General features: G+C 42.4%; 1 protein-coding gene across 9 annotated transcripts in view; it reads right to left on the minus strand.

The window, feature by feature from the left end:
- Positions 1 to 23,727, minus strand: part of FBXL13 (F-box and leucine rich repeat protein 13) — a 272,798-nt gene extending 249,071 nt beyond the window's left edge. For 4 of the 9 annotated variants that reach the window (XM_074035682.1, XM_015447861.4, XM_065541045.2 and 1 more), the window contains exons 1-2: positions 23,362 to 23,499; positions 2,905 to 3,008 (exon numbers count right to left, since the gene is read on the minus strand). Coding sequence is in view for 4 of the 9 variants with exons in the window: in XM_015447861.4 (XP_015303347.3) it covers positions 2,905 to 3,008; positions 23,362 to 23,436 (179 nt within the window). In the remaining 5 variants the exon portion in view is untranslated. Of the gene's footprint in view, positions 1 to 2,353; positions 2,445 to 2,904; positions 3,009 to 22,913; positions 23,248 to 23,361 lie in introns of those variants that run through there. The other 5 variants (XM_005550406.5, XM_074035678.1, XM_074035680.1 and 2 more) reach the window with 3 other exon arrangements.
- Between the last annotated feature and the right edge of the window lie 42 nt (positions 23,728 to 23,769).

Genomic DNA, 23,769 nt, shown 5'->3' on the forward strand with positions numbered 1-23,769 from the left:
CAGCTTTTAATATTTTAACTTCTGCATTTTCAACACCATGAAATAGATCTAACAATTCCCTTTTGTTTTTGTTTTTTTTTTGAGACGGAGTTTCATTCTTGTCACCCAGGCTGGAGTGCAGTGGCACGATCTCAGCTCACTGCAACCTTTTCCTCCTGGGTTCAAGTGATTCTCCTGGCTCACCCTCCCGAGTAGCTGGGATTACAGGTGCCCGCCATCATGCCCAGCTAGTTTTTGTATTTTTAGTAGAGACAGGATTTCACCACGTTGGCCAGGCTGGTCTCGAGCTCCTGACCTCAGGTGATCCGCCTGCCTCAGCTTCCCAAAGTGGGATTACACGCATGAACCAACACACCCAGCCAACAATTCCTTTTCTAATAAAACTTTAGGTTTGAAGTAGCTATGATGTCTCTTGACATTCTCTGCAGTTTTTGTTTGTTTGTTTTCTGAGATGGAATATTGCTCTTGTCGCCCAGGCTGGAGCGCAGTGGTGCAATCTTGGCTCATTGCAACCTCCACCTCCTAGGTTCAAGTGATTCTCCTGCCTCAGCCTCCTGAGTAGCTGGGATTACAGGTGCCCACCACCATGCACAGCTAATTTTTGTACTTTTAGTAGACACGGCGTTTCGCCATGTTGGCCAGGCTGGTCTCAAACTCCTGACCTCAGGTGATCCACCCGCCTCGGCCTCCCAAAGTGCTGCAATTAGAGGTGTGAGCCACCACACCCGGCCAGAATTATCTGCAGTTTTTAAATGATTCCCTATGGGTTTCTAGCTGGACACTGGACACTGGACAGCTGGCCTGACTTTATATAAGGTCCTTGTCATAATACTGACGATAGGGTTTACCACTCTAAATCAGTGGCTTTCAAAAACTAGTATATTTTAGCAATGGCTGTCAAGCTTTTTTCAAGCAAAATCATACTGAAACCAAAACTATTTTGGAGTACAGGGGTAGGCATACAGGACCTAGAATCCTGTCCCCTAGGCCTCTCCCTCAGCTCCTGAGGTTGTCCCCAAACAGTTCCAAAAACATAGTAATTTGCAGATATCTGCACTCCATAGTAGATTGAAAGTCTGTGGTTAATAAAGTGCAGTAAAAACACCCACACACCATGATGTAGATCAACTAGGATGGGACACATGGGATCTGCTCAATGTACTGGTGCCTCAGAATCATCTCAGCCCTCTAATTGTTTCTCTGTTGTTTCCAGTGTTACTCACCACCCATCCTTCTAAACAGATACCTCAAATTGTTTCTGACTTTCAGCCCCCACCTTGAACAAGGCTTTGATTCCACTTTTCAACATCCAACTTCAATAGCAACTCCCAAGACCTGCCTGGGCCTACCAAACTATAGCCCTGTAATCAAGAGGTATCACGCACGGGCCAAGCGCAGTGGCTCACACCTGTAATCCTAGCACTTTGGGAGGGTGAGGCAGGTGGATTGCCTGAGGTCAGGAGTTTGAGACCAGCCTGGGCAACATGGTGAAACCCTGTTTCTACTAAAATACAAAAAAATTATATTTTAGTGGCGAGGCAGCATGCATCTGTAATCCCAGCTACTCGGAAGGCTGAGACAGGAGAATCGCTTGAACCCGGGAGGCAGAGGTTGCAGTGAGCCGGGATCGCGCCATTGCACTCCAGCCCAGGCATTCAGAGCAAGACTCCGTCTGGGGAAAAAAAAAAAAAGAGGTACCACACATGGTTCCACACATATCTAATGTGTGCTAGTATTTCTCTCTTCACGTTCCTTTTGCTCTGTTAGCCTCCCTTAAATGAGCTTTGTTCTAAAGTCTTCATGTCCTGAATTACTTCCTTGCCCTCTTTACAAGATCAAAACCAGTTGCTGGCACTAGTTTTCAGTAACAATGAGATCTGGCTTTTAAGTTGAATGTCATTAATGTTTTGGTCATGTCGTCATGAGCATGATTCCCTATAACCTAATCTGAGAAGACAGACAGCAGAGAGAATGGGCGGTGGAATGGAACACAGAAGGAAGCAGATTAGAAAGGAAAGAAAACATCCTCTTGTAAAGCTTTCCATAATGCTATTTTTATCTTTATAAAGATGCATGGGAGAAGGAGAAAGAGGAAAGGGGGAAAACTTAATGGAAAGATTGTATCAGAAAGAGAAGGAACAAATGCCTTTGTAAATCCTTTCTGGAAATTTGGGAAGGTTACTATGGGTGTGGTTTTGCATGCGTTTGTGTATGTGTGTGGCTATTCCTTCACTTTTCTCGGTGCCCCCAATACCAAAAACAGTCTGACCTCACACCTCCCATAAAATACATTTGGAAAATTCCATCAAAGTTTAAAATATATATTTGCATATTCTTGGTTAGTAATAATTACCAGCTGATCATCCAATTCAAAAAGTTGTTCCAGGTAAGTTTCAGACAATCTTCGAATGTTTGGTTTCATTGATGGAGCAATGCACATATCCCTTTAATAACATCATAAAACACAGTCAAAATTAATTTCATTAATTAGTTCCATAATTAAATCAGTGATTCTTGTAGGTGGAATGAAAGACAGGAGAAAGAAAACACATTTCCCCTTAGGAGAAGCAGATCAGAATCACCTGGAGGACTTTTTCAAACTACTCTCACAAGATTTTGCTGTGTTCCCCAAAGGAGGATATGCCTCCCTTTCCTCATTCCCAACTTGAAATAAACTGGCCCTATGAACACGTTACTGATGAGAATACACGATATTTCTCAAGTTGAGAACCACTGGGCAAATTATTCAGGTTTGTGTCTTTGGAACTGAAAAGCCTGTGGAAGGATTCCTTAACAATCTTAAGATTGGAAGCATTCATTGGCAAGACCTTATTTTGTTACCGTACAATAAAAGTCTTCCTTCACAAAAAAAATTTCCCTATCACGAATCAAAACAATACTTACCAAAGAAGATTCTGAAGACCACTTTTGATTATAACCATGATCATTCCCTCTAAATATCTCAGTGGATCCTCAGGACATGTAACAAGTATACCACATAACAGTGCCTGGGGAAAAAAAGGGAAATGGCATCAACGTGTCTGAATTTTCATGTTTTTACTAAGCAGCAGATAACTTTTTATTGCTCAGTTTGTTTTGGGCTTTTTTGTTTTTTAATTATTTATTTCCATAGGTTTGTGGGGAACAGGTGGTATTTGGTTTCATGAGTAAGTTCTTCAGTGGTGATTTGTGAGATTCTGGTGCACCTATCACCTGAGCAGTATACACTGAACCCAATTTGTAGTCTTTTATCCCTCAACCCCCTCCCACCCTTTCCCCTGAGTCCCCAAAGTCCATTGTATCATTCTATGTCTTTGCATCCTCATAGTTTAGCTCCCATTTATGAGTGAGAACATACAATGTTTGGTTTTCCATTCCTGAGTTACTTCACTTAGAATAATGGTCTCCAGTTCCATCCAGGTTCCATCCAGGTCCAATGTTTGGTTTTCCATTCCTGAGTTACTTCACTTAGAATAATAGTCTCCAGTTCCATCACAGGTTGCTGCGAATGCCATTAATTCATTCCTTTTTATGGCTGACTCGTATTGCATCATATATATATGATGTAATATATATCTCTCTCTCACAATTTCTTTATCCAATCATTGATTGATGGGCATTTGGGCTGTTTTCATATTTTTGCAATTGTGAATTGTGCTGTTATAAACGTATGTGCAAGTATCTTTTTCATATAATAACTTCTTTTCCTCTGGGTAGATACTCAGTCGTGGGATTGCTATCCCACTACTGATCAAATGGTAGTTCTACTTTTAGTTCTTTAAAGTTCTTTAAGGACTCTCTACACTGTTTTCCATAATGGTTGTACTAGTTTACTTTTTTTTTTTTTTTCCGAGCAGAGTCTCACTGTTGTCGCCCAGGTTGGAGTGCGATGGGGTGATCTTGGTTCACTGCAACCTCTGCCTTCCAGGTTCAAGTGACTCTCCTGTCTCAGCCTGCTGAGGAGCTGGGATTACAGGCGCCCGCCACCACACCCGGCTGGCTATTTTTTCTATTTTTAGTAGAGACAGGGTTTCACCATGTTGGCCAAACTGGTCTTGAACTCCTGACCTCATGTGATTCGCTTGCCTCAGCCTCTGAAAGTGCTGGGATTACAGGCGTGATCCACCATGCCCAGCCCACTTTACATTTGCTTTTTTTCTTTTTTTCTTTTTTTCTTTTTTTGAGACGGAGTCTTGCTCTGTGCCCCAGGCTGGAGTGCAGTGGCGCGATCTCGGCTCACTGCAAGCTCCGCCCCCCGGGTTCATGCCATTCTCCTGCCTCAGCCTCACAAGTAGCTGGGACTACAGGCGCCCGCCACCACGCCCGGCTAGTTTTTTGTACTTTTTTAGTAGAGACGGGGTTTCACCGTGTTAGCCAGGATGGTCTCCATCTCCTGACCTTGTGATCCATCCGCCTCGGCCTCCCAAAGTGCTGGGATTACAGGCTTGAGCCACCGCGCCCGGCCATACATTTTCACCAGCAGTGTAGAAGTGTTCCCTTTTCACTGCATTCACATCAACATCTGTTGGGTTTTTTTGTTTTGTTTTTTGATTATGGCCATTCTTGCAGGTGTAAGGTGGTATTACATTGTAGTTTTGATTTGCATTTCCCTGATCATTAGTGATGCTGAGCATTTTTTCATGTTTGCTGGCTATCTGTATATCTCCTTTTGAGAACTGTCTATTAATGTCCTTAGCCCACTTTTTGAAGGGATTGTTTGTTTTTTTCTTGCTAATTTGCTTGAGTTCCTTGCAGATTCTGGATATTGGTCCTTTGTTGGATGTACAGATTTTCACCTACTCTGTGGGTTGTCTGCTTACTCTAGCAGCAGCAAACTTTTTCTTATACAGTTAAAAAGTCAAATAATGTGACAGTTTTAAAGTAAATGTGTTTTTACATACCACTCTGTATTCAGTGTTAATATTCTGCTAAAGTAAAACAAAAATGCAGTTTATCTTGCCTCTGTCTAAAAATCCATCATAAACAACACAATAAAGTCACTGTACCATGAGGGTTTGCATTACGTGAGGAGTAAGTTCTTTACAGCCAATCTGAAGACATAACTATGATGCTTTACTTCAGGGGTTTCTAGCCTTTTAAAGTATGAGAAACTCATTGTGGTTTTTTTGGGGTTTGTTTTTTTGGACAAAAAGTTCCTTAGACCCAACCATAAAAGAGATTGAGAAAATCCACCATTAAAATGTGTGAATTTAAGAACTTTTTTTTTTTTTTTTTTGAGACGGAGTTTGGTTCTGTCGCCCAGGCTGGAGTGCAGTGGCGCGATCTTGGCTCATTGCAAGCTCCGCCTCCCGGGTTCACGCCATTCTCCTGCCTCAGCCTCCTGAGTAGCTGGGACTACAGGCGCTGCCACCACGCCTGGTTAATTTTGTTTTTGTGTTTTTAGTAGAGACGGGGTTTCAACGTGTTAGACAGGATGGTCTTGATCTCCTGACCTCGTGATCCACCCACCTCGGCCTCCCAAAGTGCTGGGATTGCTGGCGTGAGCCACCGCGCCCGGCCAAGAACTCTTAAAAATACATTTGTATTTTATCATTCACAGCATCTACAGAGTATACACATTTGAAAAACTGTAGCTCAGTACACGTAGGTGGGAAACAATGGACCTGCTGGATCTAAGATACTGTTTAAAGCACATATATAGAACTCGTAAAGTTGCTGCTGTCTCATTTTCCTTACGAGGACCCCCCAAAAGAAGAAACTTCTTGTTAAAAGTGTTGGCAAGATATACAGAATTACTGATGTTTTCTCCATTTGAGACAGATGAAAAGGTCTGCAGCACACTTCCCACAGAAACCACCTGGAATTCTTCATTTCCCTTCGTGGTTCACTGTTTTCTGATGGGGTCTAGTGTGCATGCTGCAGGTAGTCGGGATGCTTTGGACCTACTCCTGCTGTCTTTTTCTCTTGATCCTCTATTTCCAGAACAAAATAACTCCATCACTGGAGTTACACAGAGCAGTCCTTCCTACCTCCATAGGCCAAGTGTCAGCAGATCTAGGCCTGGGGTCTTGTCTTAGACTCTCAGCAATTCTCATAGTGTTCCTCCAAAACTAGAAAGGGTAATTTCTCCTAATTGGACCCTGCATAATAACAATCTCCCCCTTTGCAATAGCTCTATGCTCCTCTTCTTAGCATACAGCCTGCAAGCAGGAAGCTCAGCCCTTTAGAGAACGGCAGAATGGTAAGATTTAGATCCCTCTCCCTCTCCAGCTCTGCCTTCAAACCGAGCCCATACCAACTGCTTATAAGCGCTCAGTCACCTGCAGACTGACTTCCTTTTCCCCCAAACCAAGAGACAGTTACACAGGAGATTAGTGGTCTCACCACAGTTGCAACCTGAATTTGAACAGTCATCTATTACCTAAAGAGCCAGCAAGAGTGAGTCCTACAGGGACCTAACAAAAAGTGCTGAAGCCTTATATTACCTGGAGGCCAATCAGACTTCCCACAGCTCCCTCAATATCCTTGGTGAAAAGCCCATCTGCTCTCTAGCACTTCTATGCCTGGGTCTCCAGACTACTGAGTTTTTGTACTCCCCACTCTACATTCTTTTCTCCATCTTATTCTGGCACCCTGAAGACATCTATATCAGAATCACCTGGAGAATGAATTTGTCTCTGAGAATAGGGCCTAGAAACCTGCATTTTACTAAGCTCCCCAGGTGATTCCTATGCATACTGATGTCTGAGAATAAGTACCTAAATGAAGTTCAGCTTTATGGTACATTTTTAAGAAAGTTGAGATCTGGTTAATGTATGTCAGAAATTGATTATATATATATTTCCAAGCTCCACTTACAATAAACTACTTTTCCTGAAAAGCTATCCTGCAGAAGTCAGGTTGACAGGATAAGTCTCTGAAATGCTAATAAAGGCATATGGAACTAGCAGAGTTGAAATGCACACTTTTCACATAAGAAATCTCACTGTTGGCCAGGTATGGTGGTTCATGCCTATAATCCCACCACTTTATGAGACCGAGGTGGGAGGTTTTCTTGAAGACAGGAGTTCAGGACTACCCTGGGCAATACAGTGAGACCCCATCTCTAAAAAATACAAAAATCGTTTTAAAAATTAGCTGAGTATGGTGGCGTGCACCTGTAGCCCTAGCTACTTGGGAGGCTGAGGTGGGAGGATTGCTTGAGCCCAGGAGTTCAAGGCTGCAGTGAGTTATTATCACAACACTGTACTGCAGCCTGGGTGACAGAGAAAGACCCTGTCTCAAAATATAATAATAAAGAAATCTCACTGTTTGTCTTTTTCCCTTGGACAAAATAGCATAACATGATATTTTATGTATTGAGTGAACAGTGCATAGCTACATGCCAATAAGACAGCACAGTTAATGAATCAATAGCTCTTTCCCTGCCCAATGAATATAAAAATCACAAAACCATTAACTTAGTCTTTATTGTAAGCAGAGGCAAAATAAGCAAACATTCCCACAAGATTAATGTTTGACTCTTGAAAACATTAATCATATTATTAATAATATTCTCAGTAAAAACTTGCACAATCAAGGACAAAAAAGTACATGAATTAATTATTGGATTGACTCTCTCAAGCTTGTAAATTCACAAAGCAATTACGTAATCCTCACTTTCTTTGGTTCTACTTCCCTAAACTCAGTTCCCAATATTTCTCATCTATTCTGAAGGATGTTCTGGGTCCTGAGGACAAACGTGGGTTTATCCAGGACTGTTGCTTCCACTCCTTTCCCCTACTACCTATCTTTCAAAGAGCAAGAAAATGCAAAGAGTGGAATCCAGTTGGTTTAAATCTGGGATGTGCAATCTTCTACCATTCAATCGTTGACAAATTACATCTCTGTTTTTGTTTCCTTAAAAAAGTGGGATAATAAAGGTTCATATGCCATAGGGCTATCACGAAAATTAAAAACTGCTTTGAATAGTGTCCAGCACAAAATAGGCACTCAACAGATAATGACAGCAAGCTATTATATATGTATATACACACACATACATACATATACACACACATACATATATGTGTGTGTGTGTGTGTGTGTGTGTATTTTTTTTTTTTTTTTTTTTTTTTTGAGACAAGGTCTTGCTTTGTAACCCAGGCTGGAGTGCAGTGGCACAATCAACCCAGTGTAACCTCAAGCTCTTGAGCTCAGGCAATTCTCCCACCTCAGCCTCCCAAGAGGTAGGACTACAGGCATGTGCCACCAAACTCACTTAATTCTTTTGTTGAAATGGAGTCTCAATCTGTTGCCCAGGCTAGTCCTGAACTCCTGGGCTTAAGTGATCCTCCTTCCTCTCAGTCTCCCAAAGTGCTGGGATTACAGGCATGAGCCACTGTGCCCGGACCATCACTATTTTTAACCATTCCACTGCTAATTTTCATCTTCATTAGAGGAAAACACTTAGATATAGAGAAAAGAAATTGAAAATATTCCCTTATACTACTCAAAGTCCAGTGTGACGACTCAGAGAGAAAGAGAGAGACTGACTCTGACTTAAACCACACCTAATGGAAGATGTTAGCACAAAAGCATTTAGTGGAAAATGGCTAGGAGAAAACTCTATAGACCAACAGTTCAAATATAAATAGCAAGATAGTAACTATTATCACCCTGGGTGGACACACAAAAACAAATGTAAGACACTTAAGAGAGCAAGTCTTGTTTAGCTTTTCAGATACTCAGATAAACATAGTGAAATATGCTGAGGGCTGAAATAGTAATATTGTAATATAAAAAATAATTACTCCAAAAGTGCAGAGATAAAAGTGATTATCAAATTCTTGGGGAGCCCTCAGCAGGTGAAGAAACAGAAAAGGATGTTCTGGTACCCCAATCTCTGAAACATATCTAAAGCAGTATCTCACAAATGATCGCCATCCCTGTGTGGGATGGAGATGGAGGTAGCACGCTGTTGTTTTGGGAGATACCTTACTTTGTATTTATGGAAGTTATAAGTTCCTTCCACTTCCCTATCCCCTACCCCAACCTCTGAAACATATCTAAAGCAGTATCTCACAAATGATCGCCATCCCCGTGTGAGATGGAGATGGAGGTAGCACGCTGTTGTTTTGGGAGATACCTTACTTTGTATTTACGGAAGTTATAAGTTCCTTCCACTTCCCTATCCCCTACCCCAACCTCTGAAACATATCTAAAGCAGTATCTCACAAATGATCGCCATCCCCGTGTGAGATGGAGATGGAGGTAGCATGCTGTTGTTTTGAGAGATATCTTAATTTGTATTTACGGAAGTTAGTAAGTTACAACTTTGAAAATAAAGGGGCTTTTATGTCTTTTTAACATTGAAATAGATGGTGTCAAAATTTTATTTTAGAAACTCTATAAATGAATATTCTGGAAGATTACTCAAAGAGGCCAACTGGCTTCAATGTTCAGATGAGACCCCAGAAAGAGGAAGATGCCCCTCGGGACCAGACTTGAAGGCTTTTGTTGTTTTTTCCTTTTTTTTTTTTTTTTTTTTTTTTGTTAGACTTGAAGGTTTTTAAAGCAGACTGGACGGGACAGGTGAAGAGCAGCAGGCTCTATGAGGTGAGAGTGAGACAAAGGACTCTGATACCTGCCAGACTGGGTCTGTCCCAGTGGGGAAGCAGTCCCAGCCGTCTCATCCCCTCTAAGAAAATTGTAAATGGAAAAATAATAAATCATACCCTTTGTTTAGTGTCCTGTGGATTTATCTCAGGAACTACATATGTAAACTGCCTGGCTGGGCTGAGGGAATTTAGCAAAGATAACTGTCCTCTGGAGAAGCCACAACCTTCCTGCCCAAGGTCCAGCAAAATGAGTTAGTGTATCCAGCTCCTGCTCTCCTAAATGGGCAGGGCAGTCCCTTGCTCAATAATCAGCAATTCCTGATTCTTGCATCTCTGACAAATACGTGCAGCAATTAGTCTCAAAAAAAATACCTGCCCGGCATGGTGGCTCACGCCTGTAATCCCAGCACTTGGGAGGCCGAGACAGGCAGATTACGAGGTCAGGAGATCGAGACCATCTTGGCTAACACGGTGAAACCCTATCTCTACTAAAAATACAAAAAACTAGCCAGGCGTGGTGGCGGGCGCCTGTAGTCCCAGCTACTCGGGAGGCTGAGGCAGGAGAATGGCAGGAACCCAGGAGGTGGAGCTTGCAGTGAGCAGAGATCACACCACTGCACTCTAGCCTGGGCGACAGAGCCAGACTCTGTCTCAAAAAAAAAAAAACCTGATTGGCAGCTTAATCTTGAAAGAAACATAAAACATAAAAACTTCTCACAAAATCATCATTACAAAAAAAAAAAAACAAACTTTGCTTTAAAAATCATGATTTGTAGATTAAGTACCCCCTCTGCTGAACAGATCTGGTTTTGCAAACTCTTTACATCTTCCCTATACTAAGCTGAAATTGGAGCTCACCATTTGAAAAGTGCTTTCTTCCTCTCAGATACAAACACTAGGTATATCTGCTTAATATTTTTGTACACCATAATATCTAGCTCATCTTTGGTCCCTGTGGGGCAGTCCTTGTTTGTCTGTAAACAATGTACTGACTTCTACCTAGTAGAAAACTGAGGGAGTAACTAGGATTTCTACGTTATCTCTGGATGACCCACTGTCTGAAGGTCTACCAGTAAGGCTTTATTATGCGAGCTCCTATCTTAATAATCTCTTTGAAAACACAAATGCCTTTGGGAAGGAGTATATCCAAAAATAGAGGGCACATTGAGCCAATTCCCGCAGTGGTAGAAAGAGTATCTCAGAGCTCTGAGAGACAGAAATGAAGAATATAGGGAGTGTGAGGGATCAGAAGGCAATACTTAGTTTTCCTAGAAAACTAGGTTCAGGCTCTGAGTATCTTCATGTGGCTCAAAAAAAAAAAAAAAAAATTTGAATTTCTAAAATATATTTTTCCTGAATCTTAATGATGAAATGTAAATATCTTCATCTCTATTTCTCCAAGATAGATTTCTATGAAAATATAGAATCAAAAGGTATATATTAAAGATCTTCATACATATTTCAAAACTGTTTTCCTAAAAAGTATTATCAATGTATAATCTCATCCCAAATGGATAAATGCTCAGAGAGCTCAGGAGACAAGCTTGGGCTAGAGACAGCCTGAGAGTCACAGCTCCAAGTGGTTGAAGTCATTGAGGTGTTTTCAATTGTACGTGGTAGAGGCCCAGCAAATATTTGCTGACAGAATGTCCTAGCGTACCCCCCTCAGCTGACCACTCTTGTTGTTTCCCAAGAAAAAAGGCTGGCTGGTGTCAAGAGCCTCATCTGTTCAAAAAATTAAGTTACTTGTTTAACTTGAATTGAACGTAGAATCCAGCAGTCTTTAAGCTGGACGTGTGAATCTCGAAGAGCCCACAAAGACTTTCAAAGGATTACACCGGTACGAATAGTATAAAGGTGTCCACTTTCAGATCCTCACCATTCCTACGCAAGTTGGCCCTCCATATCCATGGCTCCTGCATCCACAGATTCAAATCAACCACAGATCAAAAACATTTGGAAAAAAGTTTCATCTGCACGAAACACATACAGAATGTTTCTTCTTGTCATTATTCCCTAAATGATACAGTATACCATCTACTTACATAGTGTTTACATTGTATTAGATATAAGTAATCTAAAGATTATTTAAAGTATACAAGAGGATGTGTATAGGTTCTATACAAATGCTATGCCACTTTTTATCAAGAATTTGAAAATTCTTGAATGTCAGTCTCCAAGGAAGGTCTTGGAACCAATGCCTCATGGATACTGAGAGATTTTTTTTTTTGAGATGGAGTCTCGCTCTGTCGCCCACGCTGGAGTGCAGTGGCGCAATCTCAGCTCACTGCAAGCTCCGCTTCCCAGGTTCCCGCCATCCTCCTGCCTCAGCCTCCTGAGTAGCTGCGACTACAGGTGCCTGCCACCATGCCCAGCTAAATTTTTTTTGTATTTTTAGAGACAGGGCTTTGCCATGTTAGCCAAGATGGTCTCGATATCCTGACCTCATGATCCGCCCCCCTCGGCCTCCCAAAGTGCTGGGATTACAGGTGTGAATCACCGCGCCCGGCCAGGATTACTGTATTCTTTACTAAAATTGATCTGCCTGAGGACACAGTTTGCTATTTTCTTTTCCTACTTTTCTCTTTCACGATGGCTCTTTTTCCCACTCTAGAAAATAAAGCCCTCTATCACATCCATCTGGAATCTTACTATAAAGAAAACCGAAGCAGAGAGATTTGAAAATGTTCTCAGTCACCCAGTTAACAATTGGTGAAGCCTAGGCAATCTTTTTTATTTTTATTTATTTATTTATTTTTTCCTGTAGAGACAGTCTCTCACTATGTTGCCCAGGCTAGTTTCAAACTCCTGGCCTCAAGCAATCCTCCTGCCTCAGACTGCCAAAATGCTGGAATTACAGTCATAAGCCATCACGCGGGGCCCAGGAAATTCTTACAAATACAAAATAATCCCCGCATCTTGCTTTAGGTTTCAAGTAACAAACTCAACTTAATATGTACTTTATTAGCTCCTACAAGAAATTCAAAGGTAGATGAGGCCTGAGTGTAGGTTTAATCCAGTGGCTTACTAATGTCACTAGGGCCTGGTTTCTTTCCATTTCCTCAATTGGCCTTTTGTGGAATCCACTTCATGCTAAAATTCTCTCTCCTTGTGGCCACACAGGTAATTGCCAATGTTCCCAGGACTAAGTGCTTCCCCATTAACATCCAGAGAGGGTATATCCAACCAGCATCCTGATCTAAATCAGCTTGGATTATATATTGCCCTCCCCCATGACCCTATACCTTCCACCTTCCTGTGGTCACAAACATCATGGCCAGGGAAACTAAATGCACTAGTTGTTGTGAGACAGTCGGGGTCCAACCCCAGAAACGGGGATAGACAGTTTTCTTGAAGCAAATGGGCTAGGTGAGGGAAGAGACAGCGTATAGAATAAGAATGGAGGAAATACTAGGAAAAGGGAAGTAGATGCTGCGTAGGTAACTTGTAAATGCTCAGTAGATATCTGCTCCTGGACAACATGGGAAAGGAAGAAGAAAAGGGGGTAGTTACAGAAGGGTTGAGATCCACTTACTGAGTGATGCTGTTGTGATCTACATCTTTTCAAAGACTGCTTTGAGATCCAACGTCATCTGACTCCCCTTATATGAACAAGCCAAGTACGGCAGATTATATTTTCCACAATGGCCATGACAGTATCTCCCATCCTCCATGCTCTTTTTGCAATGTGACTTTGTTATGCCTCCCATCATGAAATGGGTTCCATGTTCTCTCTCCTTGAATCTAAGTGAAATAATGTTGACTTCCAAACCTAGATCATAAATAATGATATAACTTCTATCTGGTTCTCTCTGGGGACATTTGGTCTTAGAAATCAGCTACCATACTGTGAGGAAGTCTAAGCAGCCCATGGGCAGGTCCAGATGAAGAGGAACCAAGCCTACTGGTTCACAGACCTGGCTGAACTCCCAGCCAACAGCTAGCACCAACTTGCTAGGCACGCAAAAGAAGATATCATCTTAAAAGTGGATCTTCCACCCCCTGCAAAACCTTGTCAAAATTTCAAATTTTTAAGCAAACTAAGTGATTCCTGTTGTTGTAAGCCATTAAGTGCTTTAAGTGGTTGTATGTCACATGGCAATAGATAACTGATACACCAAACAAACAGAAAATGACTATACAGCCAAATCAAAGGTGTCATTCCATCCATCCCTAGCTACATACATTCTGAGAAAAAAACACCCAGCCATGACTTTCATTGTAGATTTTTAAATTTCAAACATGTATAAACAATAGTATAGGGAACACCTACGTACCTATCACCCAGTTTCAACAATTATTATTCTGTGATTTTTGTATCATCTATATATCTACCCATTTCCCCCACCTATTCTCAATTATAATTTAAGGTAAAATTTACATGATTTCAAATGCATAAATCTTATTGGTATAATTTTGATAATGAAAATACCCACACCCCAGGTGTGGTTTCTTTCCAACTCTCCAGAAAGTTCTCATGTCCCTGTCCAGTTAATCCTCCTGTAGCACTCAGAGTCCAGTCGAGAGACAGAAATCACACCTGTATTTTGAATAAAGAACACTTATTCTATCTCATAAATACATTCTAATAAAGAAAGCAATTCAAAGAATTACTAGCTAGTAAAAAGTGAATAACTACTAAGAGAGAGCAAAGAAAACACTAAAGGACATGTTGTGGCACAGACAGAGTACCCAAAGATGAAATAACCTTGGAAGGAGGGCAGCCACCTCCCCAAGGCTGAGATTCAGAGAATGTAGAGTGTGGCTGAGGTGTAGTGGGAAAGTCCATTAGGTTGTCTTGAGACAGAGACAGTTCTCAGCCATGACGGGCCAAGGTTTGGTGAACAGGAGTCCAGCAGCTCACACTAGTGAGCAGACACCCCCTGCTGGGGTGCAATGGGCTGAGGCTGGTGAGCAAAACTTGCTGAAGAGTGGGCACCACTGGGTGCACCACACACATGCTCTTGGCAGCTGTGTCACGTGAACAAGAAGAGAGGAAGCACATAGGAATCAGGAAGTGAAGCCCCATCTCCCTCCAGGGTCCCTTCAGCACCGACAAGCCTTAACATAATGCTAGCCCAAAGCAATGCGAAGGTCTAGATCATGGCACTGGTCCAGCTTCTAGGTGTCAAGGGCTACTTTTCTCCTCCTCAATATTTTTGCAGTATTATAATCAGCTGTCTAGTTTTATGGGGAAAAAAATTTTAGACTTTAACTAAAATTGCACTGAATGTATAGATTTTCTGGGAAGACATTACATGCTGTTATTTTCCCATTCATAAACATGGCAGAGCACTTCATTTCTTTAGGTCACCTTAAACATCTTTTGATAAAATTTTATAAATTCCTCCCAAAAGGTCTTTCACATCTTGGCCTAAGAAACCTTTTATTTTTTGTGGCTATTATGAATGTAATTTTTAAAAGCTACTATTAAAAACTTTGGTTCTAGTGAATTGAAATGCAATTGATTTTTTAATATTCAGTGGAAGAATTCTGTGAGGTTTTTTTGTTTGTTTTTTTTTTTTTTTTGAGATGGAGTTTCGCTCTCGTTGCCCAGGCTGGAGTGCAATGGCGCCATCTTGGCTCACCGCAACCTCCACCTCCTGGGTTCAAGAGATTCCTCTGCTCAGCGACCCGAGTAGCTGGGATTACAGACATGCACCACCACACCCGGCTAATTTTGTATTTTTAGTAGAGATGAAGTTTCTCCATGTTGGGCAGGCTAGTCTTGAACTCCCAACCTCAGGTGATCTGCCAACCGTGGCCTCCCAAGGATTTTTTTTTTTTTTTGGTCTACTCTTTCACTGTGGATGTAATGGGATAGTCAGAAACTGAAAATACTAGCGGCCGGGCGCGGTGGCTCAAGCCTGTAATCCCAGCACTTTGGCAGGCTAAGTCGGGCGGATCACGAGGTCAGGAGATCGAGAACATCCTGGCTAACACGGTGAAACCCCGTCTCTACTAAAAATACAAAAAAAAAACTAGCCGGGCGAGGTGGCGGGCGCCTGTAGTCCCAGCTACTCGGCAGGCTGAGGCAGGAGAATGGCGTAAACCCGGGGGACGGAGCTTGCAGTGAGCTGAGATCCGGCCACTGCACTCCAGCCTGGGCGACAGAGCGAGACTCCGTCTCAAAAAAAAAAAAAAAAAAGAAACTGAAAATACTAGGAAATGTAGGACTGTTTATATTGAGAGCCCATTTGACAACTGAGGATTGAATCTAAAGTGACACAAGTCAGTTTAATTGTGTGTTCTTCCTTTAAATAATGTTCATTTCTCAGGGGTAAGCACGGATTGCTGGATATTTGAGTTTTACTAGGGGTAGGTGTTTGTCACATCAACAGGACAAGGGAGAAACAAGGGAGAAATCGTATTTGAAAGTGATCATAATGATGGTGACATTTTAAAAACATGTCTACAAATGATATTTCTTACATAAAGAGGTGGGGTTTAATTCTTCTCCTCTTGAATATGGGTTAGTCTTAATAATCCACTTGTAATAAAGAGAATACAGGGAAAGTGATGTCGAGTAACTTCCGGGGCTAGGTTATAAAAGGAGATTTTACTTGGCTTTGTCTCTTGGACACCTGTTTTGGGACCCAGCCTCCACGCTGTGAGGAAGCTCAGGCCACACGGAAAGGTTACACATAGATGTTCTAGCTGCCAGCCTCAGGAGAGGTCCTCATCAACAGCCAGCATCAACTGCCAGGCATGTAAGTAAGGAAGCCTTCAAGATGATTTTAACTTCAGCCACTCTGACATGTAAGTGCATGAGAGATCTCAAGCAATAACATTCTGTCAACTCCCATAACTGTGAGAGGCAATAATAAAATGAATACTGTTACTTTAAATCACTAAATGTTTAGGTAATAGACATCTACAACAATGATGAACCAAGGAATCTAAGATGGGTAAAGAGAGAAATGAGGACATGAGAGTAATATTTGACAGTGCAAAGAATGAAATGGTGGTTTGAGTCAGTTGAAGAAGTGCTAGTGTAGAAGCTCCAATGTGAGTGTGCTAGAAAATGAGGAGACAAATGGATGAAGACATGGAGATTTCGAAGATGGTACAGCAATTTAGGATAAAATGGTTAAGAGTATGATCATAGAAGGAAATGACTGAGGAATGGTGAAAGCAAAGATAACTGGAAGAAAGGTCAAGGATGTGAATGGAACATCCCTGTGAATACTGAGGCCACAAGAACAATGACAGGAGTAGAGGGAAAGGAAGATGGTGAGCCAGATGCTAATGCTACCAACAAAACACAGAGATTGGTACATAATGAAGAGAGTGAGTGCTAAATCCGACGTTATGAACTACAAAGAAGCTGAGACTTTAGAAAAAGGAGGGAAGATATGTACTTTGGAAGTGGAAATGGGGTGCCAAGGAAGACATCTAACCTATCTCTAGATCTGAGGTTAACTGAGGAGTGAAACAAGACAGTCTCCATAGGATTGCATTTCTGAGTAGGATGTGGAAAGTCACCATGGTCCAATGACCCTGCTATAACAACTAGAAAAAAACGGATACATTACAAAAATCACATTTAAAAAAGATATTGGAGAGCCATGGAATTCCAGAGGAAGGAAAATTTTCTGAAGTGAGCTGACAATGCACAGCTGTTTATTTTCCCTGAGGACATGTGCAGTTCTGGGTAGGAAAGAGGACAGGGCTGGGCCCAGACAGAGGAAGTCTACAAATGGGAAGAGAAATCAATAGGCTTAAGGTGGTGGCACGGGGCTAACACGAGATTAGAAACTTGAGGCGCCCCAAGTGTGGCCACTGTCTCCCATAAGGCAGTGAGTTATGGGAGTGTTCACACAGGAGGCTGAGGAGCTAGAACATCAACTCCTACAAGGCAGACAGAGCCCTTCATAATCTCAGGGAAGGAAGAGGAAGCCTGCCTCAAACATACAGCCAGCATAACCTTCAATGTACTTGCCAGATTTTAAAGTTGAGGGCTGCTCCATCTGGGAAGTGAGGAGGGCCTCTGCCCAGCGGCCGCACCGTCTGAGAAGTGAGGAGCGCCCCTGCCCAGCTGCTCCACCATCTGAGAAGTGAGGAGGGCCTCTGACCGGTGGCCGCATGGTCTGGGACGTGAGGAACGCCTTTGCCGGCCACCCCACCTTCTGAGAAATGAGGAGCGCCTCTCCCTGGCTGCCCCACCACCTGGGAAGTGAGGAGCGCCTCTGCCCTGCCGCCTCTCTGGGAAATGAGGCGCGCCTCTCCCTGGCCGCCCCACCCTCTGGGCAGTGAGGAGGCCTCTGCCAGGCCGCCCCACTATCTGGGAAATGGCACCGTCTGGGAAGTGAGGAGCGCCTCTGCCCAGCTGCTGGACTGTCTGGGAAGTGAGGAGCACCTTTGCCCAGCCGCTGTGCAACCCTCCAAGTGTGAAGTGGCAGGCTTGTGTGTGATTTTCATGCCTTCCTCAAGTTTGCATTTTAAATTAAAAGTTTTAAATTGGGGAATATATATACAGAATATGTAGAATATTTTATATAAATATATATTCTATGTAGAATATATATTATATATAGAATATATATTAAATAGAACATATCTTATATATTATATATTTATATAAATTATATACAATTATATACATATATAATTATATACATAATATATAATTATATATTATATAAACATATATAATATATAATTATAAAATTTATATAATATATAATTATATATTATATAAACATATATTTACATAATTATAAAATTTATATAATTATATAATATATAATATAAATATAATTATGTATATAATTATATAATATATAAGTTGTATAATATATATTCTATATTATATTCCCCAATTGTTACATATATTATATATAATATATAATACAGAATATATATTATATACATATTATATATAATTATATATAACATATATAATAAAGTTGAGGGCCTAGAAGGAAAACTAAAGAGCTAAGCTCAAATACCTCTGAAGAGCAAAACCAAATCTCACAATCTGTCAGTCTGAGGAGACAGAGACTAGCTAGCTTCTCAATCAAAAGCCCAGAAGAGCTATGTCTGAGGAACAGGGATGAACCAGATGTAAACTGAATCCAAATAAATCCATAGTCCAACCTCAACAGAGCTCAATCCCTTCCTGGACTGAGGTCATGAGCTCTGCACCCTATAGAGAGGAAAGGATGAACCTTTGCTAGCAAAAGAGTATATCATCTGGAGCTTCTATTGTTCTTTTCTCACACAATGTCCAATAAAAATAAGAAATTACTAGATATGTACAAAGGCAGGAAAATGTCTTGAATTACCAACAGAAGAAAATAAGCAATAGAAGCAGACCCACAAATGATCTGGATGTTCAAGTTAACAAACAATGATTTCACTTTATGTATTTATCTTATTTATTTTTTTTAGAGACACAGTCTCACTCCATCACCCAGGCTGGAGTATAATGGTGTGATCCCAGCTTACTGCAACCTCTGCCTCCTGGTTTCAAGCGATTCTCATGCCTCAGCCTCCTGAATGGCTGGAATTACAGGCATGCACCACCACACCTGGCAAATTATTGTATTTTTAGTAGAGACAGGGTTTCAGCAGGTCTCGAACTCCTGGCCTCAAGTGATCCACCCACCTTGGCCTCCAAAAGTGCTAGAATTACAGACATGAGCAACAAACAATACTTTTAAAATAACAACCATCAACATGTGTGTTAATCCATTTTGCACTGCTATAAAGAAATACCTGAGGCTGGGTAATTTATAAGAAAAGAGTTGTATGTGGCTCAGGGTTCTGCAGGGTGTACAAGAAGCATGGTGCCAGCATCTGCTCGGCTTCTGGTGAAGGCCTCAGGATGCTTTTACTCATTGCAGAAGGCAAAGGAAGCCTGCATGTCACATGGCAAGAGAAGGAGTAAGAGAAACAGCTGGAGGGAGGCTCTTTTAAACAACCAGCTCTTGGGTGAACTAATAGAGGGAGAACTCACTCATTATCACAGGGGAGAGCACAAAGCCATTCTTGAGAGATCTGCCCACCTGACTCAAATACCTCCCACTGGGCCCCACCTCCAACACTGGGGATCAAATTTCAACAGATTTGGAGGGAACAAATAAAGAAAACAGAAAAAGGCAAAATGAATGAAAAGATGCATAATTCTAATCATCAGAATTTATTTAAAAATCAAATTGTCATTCTAGAACTGAAAAACATGTCTAAAATTAAGATTTCATTTGATGTATTTAAGAGTAGACTGGACACAGCATAAAACAAAATTAGCAAACTTGAAAACCACCAATGAAAAAGATCCAAACTTGAGCTCAAAAAGAAGAAAAGAATGGGGAAAAAGCAGAAATCAAAAGAGGCGTGTAGAACAAGGTAAAAAAAAAAATAAAAGCTAACATATTTACGGTTGGAGTTCCAAAAGGAAAAGAGAGAACTGAATAGAAGCACTATTTGAAAAGAACCAAGAATTTTCTAAAACGGATGAAAAATATCTATCAACAGATTCAGTAAGCCCAGGGAACCAAGCAGGATTGTTTAAAATTTTTTTTAATTTTTTATTTTTTTAGAGATAGGGTCTTGCTCCATCACTCAGGCTGGAATGCAGTGGTGCAATCGTAGTTCACTGTAGCCTCAAATTCCTGGGCTCAAGCGATCCTCTTATCTCAGCCTCATAAGTGGTGGGGACTACAGGTGTCAGCCACTATGATCAGCTAGCTTTTTTTTTTTTTTTTTTAATTTTTGTACACACAGGGTCTCACTATGTCACCAAGGCTTGTCTTGAACTCCTGGCCTCAAGAAATCCATCTGCCTTCGGTTCTCACAGTGCTGGCATTACAGGCATGAGCCACCAAGCCAGGCCTGAATTTTTTAAAAATCAGTCTCTATTCAAGAGATTTGCAGGAAAATGATGTTGTAGGTAGACAATCAGGTTTTGTTTAGGACAGGCAGATGAAATTCAGAAGAGGTTAAATATACAGGGAAAATTTTAATGAAAGGTTATTTATGTATTCCAAAGCTTGCAGAAGATGAGTTTTTAGAAAAGTATAAAACCTGCCAGGCATGGTGGGTCACACCTGTAATCCCAGCACTTTGGGAGGCTGAGCCAGGTGGATCACCTGAGGTTAGGAGTTCGAGACCAGCCTGACCAACATGGTGAAACCCTATCTCGACCAAAAACACAAAAATTAGCTGAGCATGATGACAGGTGCCTGTAGTCCCAGCTACTTGGAAGGCTGAAGCAGGAGAATCGCTTGAACCCAGGAGGTGGATGTTGCAGTGAGCCGAGATGGCGCCACTGCACTCTAGCCTGGACGACAGAGCAAGACTCCATCTCAAAAAAGAAAAAAAAAAAAAAGTATAAAACCCATCTGGGAAATTGAGTCAGATGAATAAATGTACAGACAGAATAGATATGAGGCAGAATGGAATTCATCTTGATAGTCTCTTAGGAGAAATAGGTAATGAGTTTAAGGTGGGTGTGTGGGGCCCAGAAGACTGCTCCCTTGTTCTTGCTGCTAGTGTGGTAGCAGAGGTGAGTGAAGGACTTCTCAGGAGAATATGATCTTAGACAATGGGGAATGCATATAAGGGCCTCCTCTCTGGGTGCAGAACAATGTGGCAAGCCAGGAGCGCTCTCACCCAGAGGGGGAACTGGGGACTGCCTCATTGCAGCTTTGTGATGTTATAGTAACTGGCAGGCTAGATGAGAAGAGGCCACCATTTCCTTGATGTACCCTCAACTCAAGTCTGTTTCTTCCACCTGCTGCACCGCCATATCACAGACTGAATCACCACTCAGAATGGCCGCACCCTGAATTGTAAATATAAACATTCCACTTTCTGACCCCCACCTCCTATGTTTCCAGCTCCCTCATTTAATTACTCCCTCTACTTCTCTTCACTCACCTCTTAGGAGTCTCCATTTTCTGTACATATATCAGTATCATATCCTTTTCTCATTTCCCACTGAGTCCTTAGAGTCCTTGGCCCATCACTTCAGATACTCAGGAGCTTAGCTCCCTAACCTACTGCCTTTCTATTCTATTAACATATGCCTGGCAAATTCCTATCCCAGACGAAGTCAACTTGGTTATCTCTGTACCTACATCTGGTTTACTGACTGCTACTTGACAAAAATCACACAACCGGGAAGATGGGTACCATTCTCCCTACATATTTTCAAGCACAATTGTATAGAGGTACAACATGAAACTCACTATAATAAATTAAAACAATACAGCTATGGGTAGAGCAAAAAGTTAGAATTCCCCGTTTCCTCCCCCAAAACCATTCCACAAGACATCTGTTATTAACAATTTGGCATAGGTTCTATGCATGCACTATTGTCTTAAAGATAGATACACACACATATATGTACACATAAACACATATACAACATACATGAAATCAGATAGCTAGAGCAGAATGGACAGTTGCTAAGCAACTTGCACTTTTTCTTTTTTACTTAATAATATGTGTTGGGAGCCAGCCATATGGTGTATGCCTGTAGTCCTAGCTACTTGGGAGGCTGAGGTGGGAGGATGGCTTGAGCCCAGGAGTTTGAGGCTGCAGCGAGCTAGGATGGAGCCACTACACTCTAGCCTGGGTGGCAGACCAACACCCCGTGTCTCGATAATAATAATATGTCTTGGAGGGCATTTCTTCTTAGTAGGTACAGATATACTTTATTCTACATAATACCTCATTCGCTTAGTCACTCTAGGTCATTTACTACTTCTACTATGAAACAAAGTTATAATGAACATCCTTGTACATCCTTCTGAACACATGTGCAAGTATTTCTCTAAAGTAGATCCCTAGAAGTGGAAATGCTTGGTTAAAGGGTACATGTATTTAACATTTTAATAAATATTTCTCAATTGCCATCCAAAAAGGAGACGGGGGTCTCTACCAAATTGCCCTCCCAACCGCCTAGGATCGTTACTACCCTCAGCTGGGACCTCCTTTTTCCTTCCCTAGACATCTCTCTTCCTCATTCCCCGCATAGCGTATCTTTGCTCGAACCTCCTACTGCACCAACAGCCCCATCCCCACTCAAACACGCACATTCTTGGAAAATATCTCATCAACTATTTGTAGAGAAAAAAAGAGGTCAACAAAGGCAAACGTTCTCAGCTTCCAACCCCCAAAAACCTACAAAACCTAGTATCTATCCCTTCCTGTCTTCCTTCCCTCCTATTACAATGGGGGTGGAAGGGTAGCCCTTCCTGTTGTCTAAAGGCAATCCCGGTTGAGAGGGTCCTTACCTTCACAAAGGGCTGACTACACTGACCAAAGGTATCAGCTTCCACTCTCCCCTCAGCTAACCTCCATCTATTTTCTGCACTCACGGCTCCATGGAAACCTCAGGCTCACCTTGGGCAGAATCCAGGTCCTTATCTTAGGTGACTAGAGCCTACTCCCTACTTCTGACAACACTCTTCATAATGACAGTCTGCTGATTTTCCTCCTCAGCCTCTCTGGCATTTCTTTCTCACTCCTCCACTCCTCAGGCACTTCTTGTTCAAACCTTAAAAGCTGAGTTTGGGGTTTCCGATCTGGGCCTTGTGCTCATTTCCCCTGGGAGATGTGACCCATTCCCCACTTGCAGCTACCATCACCCTCTGTCTTCTCTCTGATCAGCATCTTCAGCCCAGATCGCCTACAAGTCCGAGTTTGACTTCACTTTCTCGCATTCCGCCCCGCCTTCTCCCTCCTCCCTCAACTCCTAAACCTAGTCCCTCCTCCGAGACGTCTTCCCTGACTCCTCCCCCTTCTAATTCCCCACCGTCGGTCCGTGTCCGCCGCCACGCGTGTCCAGTACCTCGCAGACCTGAGGAATATAGTTCTCCTTGAAGTAGTTCTTCAGCCTCGGGTTGGCATTGCGTAGGGAGGCCATGGCCCAAGGCCTGACGGAGAAGCTGCGCTGGTACCCTCCCCGCGCTGGGACTAGGAGCCGGGTGCGTGCGGGCGTTGTCCTGGCAACCAGGGGGCGGGGCTGGACGCGGCACCGCCCCTCGCTCCGCTGCCCGGGGCAGGAGGGAGGGAGGCTTGCTTCATGCCACAGGAGAAGCGACGGGAAGCTCGGCTCCGGGTTCAGGGCCCCGGCGTCTCCGCGTGGGGCGCACCGTCCTAGCCTCCCCTCCTGGCGTCCAGCGCCCCGCCCCGCCTCGCCTGGGAGAAGCCGCCCGGAGGCGCCGGGCTGGAGTGGGCGGTTATAGGCTTTGAGCTG

Source organism: Macaca fascicularis, chromosome 3 (genome assembly GCF_037993035.2).
Source record: "Macaca fascicularis isolate 582-1 chromosome 3, T2T-MFA8v1.1".
Lineage (NCBI taxonomy): Eukaryota > Metazoa > Chordata > Mammalia > Primates > Cercopithecidae > Macaca > Macaca fascicularis.